This window comes from Chaetodon trifascialis, chromosome 19, assembly GCF_039877785.1.
Source record: "Chaetodon trifascialis isolate fChaTrf1 chromosome 19, fChaTrf1.hap1, whole genome shotgun sequence".
In the NCBI taxonomy this organism is placed as follows: Eukaryota; Metazoa; Chordata; class Actinopteri; order Chaetodontiformes; family Chaetodontidae; genus Chaetodon; species Chaetodon trifascialis.
In genome coordinates, this window is record NC_092074.1 from 9693163 (window position 1) to 9704223 (window position 11061).

The 11061-nt window shown below is 42.8% G+C and overlaps 1 protein-coding gene and 1 long non-coding RNA gene across 2 annotated transcripts; one reads left to right on the forward strand and one right to left on the reverse strand.

Moving 5' to 3' along the window:
* Positions 1 to 77: 77 nt before the first annotated feature.
* LOC139348149 (uncharacterized) lies at positions 78 to 1954 on the reverse strand. Its single transcript, XR_011603367.1, has 3 exons — positions 1750 to 1954; positions 1543 to 1641; positions 78 to 534 (listed from the first exon to the last, which is right to left on the reverse strand). It is a non-coding gene; the product is annotated as an uncharacterized lncRNA (long non-coding RNA).
* Positions 1955 to 2132: 178 nt separating this feature from the next.
* On the forward strand, positions 2133 to 10870 carry LOC139347964 (methylmalonate-semialdehyde/malonate-semialdehyde dehydrogenase [acylating], mitochondrial-like). Its single transcript, XM_070987868.1, has 12 exons — positions 2133 to 2417; positions 2747 to 2788; positions 3951 to 4025; positions 4484 to 4645; positions 4829 to 4907; positions 5922 to 6224; positions 6669 to 6790; positions 7063 to 7252; positions 7362 to 7543; positions 8303 to 8482; positions 9292 to 9390; positions 9902 to 10870. The coding sequence occupies exons 1-12, from the start codon at positions 2382 to 2384 to the stop codon at positions 10004 to 10006; spliced, it is 1575 nt and encodes a 524-aa protein (XP_070843969.1). The 5' UTR covers positions 2133 to 2381; the 3' UTR covers positions 10007 to 10870.
* Positions 10871 to 11061: the final 191 nt, after the last annotated feature.

Here is an 11061-nt window from a genome sequence, read left to right on the forward strand (position 1 = left end):
AAGAGTTATTTAAGCTGTTTATCAAACTGTATGTGAGTGCACAAAGCCACAGACATAACATGCACGAAAAAGTGCTGCAATCTGTCTTTGGTGTAGATGCACTTCAGGGGTGGTTTCCAGACACATGATGGCTACCTGCACAAAAACCTTGCAGAAGAACTGGTTTTTCCCCAGCCACAATGACAGCAACATACAAGCATTTTGCCAGTGGGAAGTGTTAATGTCAAGGCCTGCATGTGACCCGCTGTGAGTGTCTCACTGGAGTCATCGTGTGCTGACAGTTGGTGATATGAAATGACACTGTCATGTCTTGGTTTTTGCTGCACTCCTTTACTGTTGTGATTCATGCCAGGCTCCCACTCACTGACGCATGGCATCCAGGAACTGCTGGTAGGTGAGGCTGTCCACTCGCTCACCTGTCTGGCTCTTTTTCTCCAAGAACAGGGTCATGCTGTCCCGTGGAGGGTCAGCGACGCTGCGACTCCACGGGGTCTCTGTGATCCCCAGCAGCTCGCGGACATGAGCAGAGATGACCTGCGGGGGCGCACAGCAGGGTTGAGTCCTTTGATAAAGTATATGTTTACAGTATCTAACCTTTATTTAATAAGGTAGATCCACTGAGAGTGAGAGTGTTTAGTCTTTCAAAGAGATCTCGCCAAGATTGTGGCATCGTGGGAAGAAAGGTAACAGGGTTACACTTCCATAAACAAATGAATCAAATGGCTGATATGCTAAACCAATATAAATCTTGACTAAATAGAGCAGGGGCAATTCTTCACCAAGTGTGCCTGTCTCAAGATATGGGGTTTGATGCTTCTGCAGTAAAGCAGAGATGAACGCATACAGGTGCTTTCAGCCAATTTAGTTCTGACCTAAGGGAGAGATAAGGAAAACAGGCGCTTTAACAGTACACAGCATATATGTGATACAGCTGATCTGAAGCGTCTGCTGGAAGTGCTGCTCGGTTACAACACGTAACTTTAATTGGATGTCACACTGTTCAAAGACAGAGTGTTCAAATGCTAAATGGGATGTGCAATTGAGTTGGCACAGACGAGACAGCAGTTTTCTGGTGTTTGCAGTCCATTTAGAGCTTACTGCAGAGACATTTACAAGACAATTGAAGAGGCAACTAAGAATTATGTGTGCTATAGGTTAATCTTAATTGCTTTTTATTTTTAATCAGTCTATTACTTTACCCTGGCTGTGAATAGTCAAATTTTGCAGAAATGCCCACGTGACAAGTTGCTGAGGCCAAAGTGATGTCTTACATGATGTACAGCAAATGCTTGGTATTTTTCCCTGGTGACTTAAATGATCACTTATCAAAATTTGAATAAATTAAGACAAACCAAGATGTAAGAGTAGGTTATACACGGTACAGTGGTTTTACCATATTATTTTGGTGCCACTCAGCCTGCTGAGACGTCTTTGAACATTGCGTGAGTCTCTGTCTTTGATATGCAAACATGTTTCCATAATAACATCAATCCCTTTTGAAGGTGAGAATCAAAAACTCGAGTTTCCGGCTCTTCTTGATACCTGCATGTCTTTAAAATCTGTGATTCCAAATCTTGGCAAGTAGGTGCAATTTACATAAATGAGCTTTCTTCCGGTGATGAGGTTCTCCGTGAAACATGCCTGTGACAGGAATAAATAATGGGGTCAAAGCTTTGAAAAGTGAAACATTATCTTGGACGCTATGACGGTCAATGATATCTCTGTACAGTCAGGAGAATGTTAACATACTTTGTATTGTGGAAATCCTAAAGCCTCAATCCATCTTGCAACATCATGACAACTCCACTGCAGGAACTCCATGTTGCCTGTAAGCATGTTGCCATAGAAACTGTTACCTGCCACTAGGTGTTGATAAGTGTTCCCTTCACACGTAAAAGAAAATTTTGTCCACACATATATGTAATAAAATGTTAAAAAGTGCGTTTCTGTGGAAAGTGTCGGACTTCGTTAAGTAACCAGACCGCGACTCCCTAAGACGTTTTTAAAGGCTCGGTAAAGTAGCAGAGACGACCTCAGGTTGTGGTTAAGAAACAGCCAATCAACTTCTTGTAAATTAGGGCGGCTGGTAAATTGCGCACAGTGATTGGCTTTTAAATCAGGTCTGTCCCGCCTACACTGAACGGAAACAGCCAATACCGCCACGCGCAGCTTTCACAGATCAACAAATGATGTGCGCCGTTGCGTAAATATCAACGTTCACACCCGTAATGTCTTGTAGATCGTTTTAAATCGCAGCGCCGCGTTGCGCCGCTCTGCCCTGTGCAGCATTTCTGCTAGCTGAAGTTCTCTTTGCACTCCTGCTTCTTGTGGGTCGGTTGAAGGGCTTCAGAGTTGGATTAAAACAAACCCGACTGTCCACTATGGCAGCAATTCTCCGGTCCCTTTTGAACAAAAAGGTGAAACAAATTTACTCTCATCTTTTACAGAACAGTTGGTTGTGCTTGACGCTCGTGCAACTCTGATTAGCTAACAACCTGCGCTGCTAGCTAGCAAAGTCGTTGCCTGACAGGAGCGTTGCACACAGCGCACGACTACTTTTTTCGCATGCATTCAATATTTATGTGCAGTCCAAGTTGTGTGGGCGAGAGGAGGTTTAATTTGCATCACGTGGACAGGGGTGACGAGCAATGGAGCACTCAGACTTGGCCCTAATTCATTAGACCTTGGACAATGGGTTTAATATGAACTGAAGTTGACTTGTGTCCTGGTGTTTTATCTCTTGCAGGTCCCCCTCCAGCTGGGTCGCTGTTACTCTGCCTCCTCAGTGGTAAGAGCTTCCACTCACCAGCTTGTAGAAACGTATTTATTTTCATGTGACACCGTGATATTCAGCAGCGCCATGCTTTTGGAAATGTTTGAAAGCTTTGTTTTATTGAAGCAGCATAATTGACATTCATATGTCGTGAAACCCCAAATGGAGCTGAGACACATCATTATAAACTTTTATGGATCCCCAGCAGGGAAATTCAGTTGTTAAAGCAGGACAGTACAGATAAAAGAGAAAGTAAAATAAATGACAAAATGTTAAGAGGTATGTAAAACTAAGATAAGAGCAGAAACTGTACCGGAGCATTTGGAGACAAAAAAAAAAAAAAAATCAGTCCAATATCATTATTTTAACACTGCTTATGCTTATTGGCCAATAAATGTTTCTTCAAATATAAATATTTCAAAAGGATCCCTTACTTTTTGTTAATAAACATGACCAGTATATGTACCAAGTTGGACTCAACAATCATTTAGAAAACTTGAAATTATTAAAGCAATTTGCAAATCTTGAAAGATGTGATATTAAGTCAAAGATGATCCACTTAAACCTGCAAGGAAAGATTGTGTTGAGGCATAAATACAAAAGGGGCTTTTGAAACATTTTTTAAATCCTGAGGATTTTCTTGTACTCATTGTGAGGTGGAAATGTCTCAAAAACAGCTTTGTTTTTGTAGTTGGTATTCAAGAAATCAGCACACTGTTTTACAGGAAGTGATACAATACATATGCAGATGGACATTAGTGAAACTGCAACTTGAATGAGCCACTGGCAAACCTTCAAAAGGGAGAACAGAATGTGTTTCCTAATAATTAATGCGTGTTTGTAGCACACACAGTTCCTTTGTTCTTTGCATTGTGGGATAAAAATGTACATCAACAGCATGCTAAAAAACTTATTTTATATTCCAGTGTGTACATAGTATATACCCAAAATTAGAATTAGTATGTATAATGGGGTTAGGAGACTCTCTGAACCATCAAGCCTGCTTAGCAAAGTCTGATCAGGAAAGCCTTTAAAATGTTAAAATGAGCTAATAATACAGCTTGGTGTATAGAAAGTAAATGGACTTAAAATAAATGCTTTAGAAAGTGACTGTGTATGTTGTGGTGATGACTTGATGTCCTAAATGAACATTGTGATCCCATGCTTCTCCCTCTAGCCCACCACCAAGCTGTTCATTGATGGCAAGTTCATTGACTCCAACACCTCTGAATGGCTCGACATTCACAACCCTGTAAGTATTCATAGATGACCTTTATCCAACCTGCAAAGGGCTACCACATCAAGACCTCTGCTATGCAGCAAACCAGCTGCATATGACCAGTGCAGCTCTGTAGCAGTAATTTATGAACAATTGCGAGGGGGGAAAAATTCTTCTTTTGCCAAGTTGTAATATTTTATTTTGTAAAGTGAGATAAATCAGCCCAGTCTACATAGCCAGTCATGTTTTATATTTCCCAAAAATCCAGCTGTTATTGCCTTAGCTTAAGTATAAGCCTCTAGCAAGGCCATGATGGATGATGATTGCATGCAAAAACAGCCATCTACTGTCATCACCAAAAATATCAAAGGTTAGAAAGCAAACATTAGGTTATTAATATTAATGAATGAATGCACATGCAGCAATATTAAGTAATGACTTCCCCTGCTCTCAGTCAACTTGTCTGGTATGGACTGTCTCCTGCTCCTTAGGCCACTAATGAGGTGGTGGGACGCGTTCCCAAAGCTACCCAGGAGGAGATGTTGGCAGCTGTGGACTCTTGCTCCAGAGCCTTCCACTCCTGGTCCGAGACCTCCATCCTCAGCAGGCAGCAGATCTTCCTGCGCTACCAGCAGCTCATCAAGGATAACATTGTAGGGAAATTTGTCACTTGGTCATATGCCTCTTGTCTTCTCTTTCACCTTTTACCAGTCCATTTCCATTTCAAGACAACAACTTGGAGAGCAAGGATCTATTTTGTATGTGTACATCTTTTCCTTGTTTCCCTCGCAGATGTCTTTAATTAATCGTTTGCTGTATTTCCTCTAACATTTCAGAAAGAACTGGCTAAAATAATCACCTTGGAGCAGGGCAAAACTCTTGCTGATGCAGAGGGAGACGTGTTTAGAGGACTCCGTAAGTAAAGCTTAGACTTCCTAGTGTGTTTATTGGGTTTTCATATCCTGATTAGCAGGTGAAGATACAGTGTAGCAGAGGTCAAATTCCCCTGTTCAAACTATTGTCTATACTATCCATCTCCTGATAAAGTCTAGATCTTTGGCAACCGTTTATACCATTTGCCTGCACGGACTAAGTGGCTGCAGGATGTCAATTATTTGCACGTAACCAGACACTCTCTGCAAACATGACTTTCTCTTTAAATTAATAATGGGGCAATGGTTCCGTTTTGGCCGTATTGGCATATAGATGCTTAAACTGCTTTTCAAGAGGCTTCCAAAGTGTCCAATTATAACAAAACAATGGTTAAGGAAACAGAATCCCTACAGCATCACATTAAGTCCTGATGTTCCACTGTCTCTGTTTTTATGTAAAACACTTTGCAGGCTCTGTTTTTAGTCGCATGCTATATAAGTATAATTATGCAGTTCCCCTCATCACTGTGCACTCGTTCACTTTGGCAGACTTGCATCAACAAGAGCCATGTTGAGAAATGAAGAGCCTTGCGCACTTGCAAATAAAGATATATTTTTGGTTATTACAAGACAGAGCTGCCAAAGTATTTTTTTGTTCTTGGTACAGCTCCCAGGTTTTGGGATGCCCGAGTTATTCTGGCATGCTAACTCTTAACTTATCAGCTGAAAGACAGGCTACATCTGCAGGTGCGCTGCCAGCATTAGAGATTTCCCACAGTACTGGGACCAATGGTGCTTGAAGTTTTCACAAGTTCCATTACAGTTTACTCACAGGGAAAAGAAATCAATTAACAGTTTTTATTAAATAAGTGGATGATTTAAGACCTACTTTGCAATGCATTATCCATTTTGTACTTTAGCCTGTCGTCTCAAATAACTCATATTTCTATTACAATCCTCAAAGATACATTTACTCGTTTATTGTGCATCTCTTATGTTTATCTCTTCACTTTTTTAATGGTTTACTTCATCCTTTCTGTCCCTCTCACCCCCGCAGAGGTAGTTGAGCATGCCTGCAGCATTACATCCCTCATGCTTGGGGAGACCTTACCCTCCATCACCAAGGACATGGACACTTACACCTACCGCCTGCCCATCGGGGTGTGTGCCGGTATTGCCCCTTTTAACTTCCCTGCCATGATTCCTCTGTGGATGTTCCCCATCGGCATGGTATGTGGCAACACCTACCTGATGAAGCCCTCTGAACGGGTCCCAGGATGCACCATGCTCCTGGCCAAACTGCTCCAGGATGCTGGGGCACCTGATGGTACAGTCAACATCATCCATGGTCAGCACGCAGGTGAGTGTGTCTGTCTGTGTATTCATTCAGATTCTTTGTGTGTGTGTGTGTGTGTGTGTGTGTGTGTGTGTGTGTGTGTGTGTGTGTGTGTGTGTGTGTGTGTGTGTGTGTGTGTGTGTGTGTGTGTGTGTGTGTGTGTGTGTGTGTGTGTGTGTGTGTGTGTGTGTGTGTGTGTGTGTGTGTGTGTGTGTGTGTGTGTGTTATGGGGAAATGGGGAAAGGTCCAAGGATGATTCAAGCACTAATCATATAGCCCCTGGCAATATTTAGATAGGAAATTTACATAATATGGGCAGCCTATATCTGTAAGTACTTCAGGAGAGTTTGAGACAAGAGGATTTGAAAGTCCGTATTCAAGGCCTTTGTGCTGTTATATTGTGCCTTAAAGGTACAGCGCAGATGAAGGAGAGAGGATTTACAGTATCCCTTTTGTATCTTTGTTTAGCTGTGAACTTCATCTGTGACCATCCAGCCATTAAAGCCATCAGCTTTGTGGGCTCCAACCCGGCTGGAGAGCACATCTACGAGCGGGGATCCAAGAATGGCAAGAGAGTGCAGTCCAACATGGTACAGAAGAACCCACATTAACATCACACTTAATATACTGCTCTTATGTCAGGATTATATATTGTTCCATGATAAAATGCTGTTGTTATGGACAGAAGCATATGGAGCAAAATATTTACTATTGCTCATACCAAGACAACAGCTCCGAGCATAGCTGTCAATCACTGAGATATGTAACATATGTGACTACCGCTGTGCTGCGTCTGTTTGATGTCCTGCAGTGTGACTGGAGAGAAACCCTACAGAGCCGTGTCCTACATTTTTCATTTTAGGGTGCCAAGAACCATGGTGTGGTGATGCCCGACGCCAACAAAGAGACCACCATCAACCAGCTAGTGGGCGCTGCCTTCGGAGCAGCAGGCCAGCGCTGCATGGCTCTCTCCACGGCTATTTTCGTAGGGGAGTCTCGTGAATGGCTCCCGGAGCTGGTGGAGCGCTCTAAATCACTGCGCGTAAATGCGGGTAACTTCATTAGTAACAGAGTCCACGCACATGTGCTCAGCGTTTCAAATGGTATTTGTTCATATGCATTTGGAAAAAATTGGACATTGTACATGTCTGTATCCTGAAGGTGATCAGCCTGGAGCAGATGTGGGGCCCCTGATCTCTCCCGAAGCAAAAGGCAGGGTGGAGCATTTGATCCAGAGCGGGGTGGATGAGGGTGCCAAGCTGCTGCTGGATGGGAGAAATGTCAACGTCAAAGGATATGAAAATGGAAACTTTGTGGGACCCACCATCCTGAGTGGTGTTTCGGTGAGATTTGGCTTGGTGGCAAAGGGTGCAACATTTAGTTTTTTCAGTACCTAAAAAGTCTGATACAGTAAAGCTCACAACCAGTTTGCTTTCAGAACTACAAGTTAGTCATTTTCTAAGTTTTAGAGACAAATAAAGAGATTGGAACAAGAGACTCTGAAAGGCGTTCTAAAGAATTTTTAGCAAGAACAAAACACGTCCTTTGCTTAAGGGGAAATTACAAGAACTGCTTTCTGTGGAGCTTTTCCTGTGTCGCTGTCTAACACATCTGAATGAGTTATGTTTGTTGTCAAATCACATCTCAGCATTCTTTGCTCCCGCAGCTTCTTTATGTGCGTAACTCTTCATAGTATATGTCATAGTATTATCCATCTGCTGAGCTCCGTTCAAAAGCGCTCTGCAGCTCCCCCATATCCTGAGGAGATGGAAGTAATTTCCCAGGTTAAGAAAGTTGATAAAATGCCTTCACGCCTAAGCCTCAAAGTCAGAATATGAATTCTGGGAACTTGGAGTAGATTTTTCTGCCCGGACAACTTGGCTGTCACGGGACAGACTTATAAACCTGTCATCTAATAACGTGTAGCTTTCTCAGGGACATTGTCCACCACCCCTCAAGGTTTTCTGTTAAGAGTGTTGACTCTCAGTCACGCTGCATATTAGAATAGAAAGTGGCTCTAAGTGTTGCTAAATGCAGTTAAAGCACAGTTGCAGACGATGTTTAACGCTGGAGGAAAGTGATCATTTTGCTGTTCTTTCCAGCCGAACATGAAGTGTTACAGAGAGGAGATCTTCGGACCAGTGCTTGTCGTCCTGGAGGCGGACAATCTCAACGAGGCAATTTCATTAATCAACAGCAACCCCTACGGCAACGGCACTGCCATCTTCACCTCCAATGGAGCCACGGCACGAAAATTCACTCACGATGTGGACGTCGGCCAGGTGAGAGGCACTTTTACAAAGGCTGAATACGAGAAAGACTGGAGACAATAGAAAAAGATACTGGTTCTGTATGGTTTTCAGATTGACCCAAACTGGTCACCTGTGGTCTTATTGAGGTCCTCAGTGAGTCACCTGTGTGAGACTTTGACAAGAAAATATTTTTGTGCCACTTGATGGCTCGAAGGAATAGAGCTATTGTGCTCATGTTTTTAGTGACATTGAAGGATGGGTCCACAGTTTGGAAAGCCTGTCTTGAAACAACACGCACATGCCCAAATGTACACTGAAGGCTTGTCAGGAAATGCCAGGCAGAGCAGGAGGAATGATTACAGCAAAAACAGTCTTCATGTGTTAAGGCAGACTGTGTCAGATATCACCTGCCAGCACAGTTATAGACAGTTTGGGGCTGTCTCAAACCTGCATTAATGCAGCAGCAGCCAATTTGCAGTGGTTATAAGTCTGATCCAGATTGTGTGTGATACTTGAGTCTTGGGCCAGGAGACTCTGTATCATTTTAAATGTATAGCAGCATTTCTCCTGCGGATGGAGAGAAAACTTTTCACAACCTTCATCCCTAAAGGAATTATTTGCCCATGTCTCCTTCACATTTACTCTTAAAGGGATTCCAGAGGACCTTGTAGTGTATGCATTAAGAAGAAAATACATTATATTGATCTGTCACGTCTCTCCTTTAAACTGTCCACCTCCAGTTTTGGGATGGTTATAAGTTATACTTTGATCCCTAGTGTATTTGCACCCTGCAGTAGTTATGCATGATTTTGCATTAATGTGTGCCTGCTTTTGTACAGATTGGCGTGAACGTGCCCATCCCTGTCCCCCTCCCCATGTTCTCCTTCACTGGCTCCAGAGGCTCATTCCGAGGAGACACCAACTTCTATGGCAAGCAGGTAAACAGCAAAAGCAGCTCGTCCTGTGTCGCAGCTGCACCAGACACAGCTGTGTCGCGTTCATGGCCACTCCAGACAATGCTCGTGATTCCACCAGATGCACTGCACCGTGTTTCAGACGCGGCTCTTAGCTCTGCTGGGCTTACAATAGTCTAGTCTATTTTTGAGGGAAGTTGAATCAAGTTGCACAGAGCAGTTCAAGCTGAGCAGTAAGTCGGACACAGGAATGGGAAAGCATCTGGTCCATTTTCAAAGTGAGACTCCTGACTCCTGACACACACAAAACAAGAAACCATTGAACTATATAGCCTGTTTACCCATGGTGGAAGCACACAAATGAAGTTAAAATGACAACAAAAGGCAACAAAATTGGGCAGGGAAACATTATCGAGCCATACCTGGTGGAATCAAGGCATTAGATCATAATAATAATAATACTCTGTTCTGCATAAAAATAAAAACGTGCACATGTATTGGGTAGCTTACACAGCGGTTTTCTCGTTACAACCAGGGCATCCAGTTCTACACTCAGATCAAGACTGTGACATCACAATGGAAGGCTGAGGATGCCACTGTGACCAGCCCAGCTGTGACCATGCCAACCATGGGACGCTAAGTTGACAGCACATCCAGCATAACCGTCAATGACCTCTCATATGCCTTATGAAGAAGCCCAAGGAGAGAATTGGGGGGGAAAAAAGGTTACACGTCCTTTATTACACAGGGGGTTGTTGCTTGGTGATGGTTTGAACTCTTAGTTCACAAACTCAAATTACACTTCATTTGGATATGTGTGGAGAGGAACTGGACTGATGCAATGAATGGTTCTGTGAGTCTCTTTATGGCTTTATTGCGTTTTGTACCTCTGCTGTGAACTCGATCGCATTTCTTAAAGCCTACAGTCAAAATCAAAAGGATCAGGGATTCTGCCTTTTAAAGAAATGAACGTCTTCCACCAGTATCCTCTGTGGTTCTTCAGCTTTTTCTGCTTGTTGGAGCATGTAGATTGTTGAAAAGTAGATATGAACCCTACATCAGAACAAGGACTGATAAATTATCTGTTACATGGTTAAATATGAACGAGTGCTTGCTGAGTTTTTAAATGTACATCCGTCTGTAAACTGTCCAGGGTTGGGATTAACACGTCTTCTGTGTATCTGATAGAGGTTCGTGGGTTTGTAATGTATTGTCAGTGATGTTTTTTGGGAGTGGTATAGAAGTGAAATTGCAGTGTTTTACACAACGTGGATTTGACATCTGATGTTCTTCATAAACTGTTGCGATAAAATTCCTGTGATGAAACTGTGAGTAGTTGTGCTGCAGTTACCATACTGTATGTGCTAGAAATCTTTTTACCCGAAGTATCTGAGCTATTTCAGTCGTCATCCCCTTGACTTCTCTCTCAGATCATGTGGCTGAAAATGAAGAGGGAGTCTGTGCTTCATCGTTTGAATAAAGACACCGGTTTGATTCAACTGAATTCTGATGTGTTGAAATGGTCCTCTGGTTCTGTTGCAGTATCTGTATTGGTATGCTGGTGCAGGTCTAAACGATGCTTGGTAAATTCCACCTATGACACAGACAACTAGCTGATAATGTTTGAACTTGTGTTATTGTGATTCAGCAATGCACAGCCTATAATTTTGCTACGGAAAACATCCCACTGTTTTG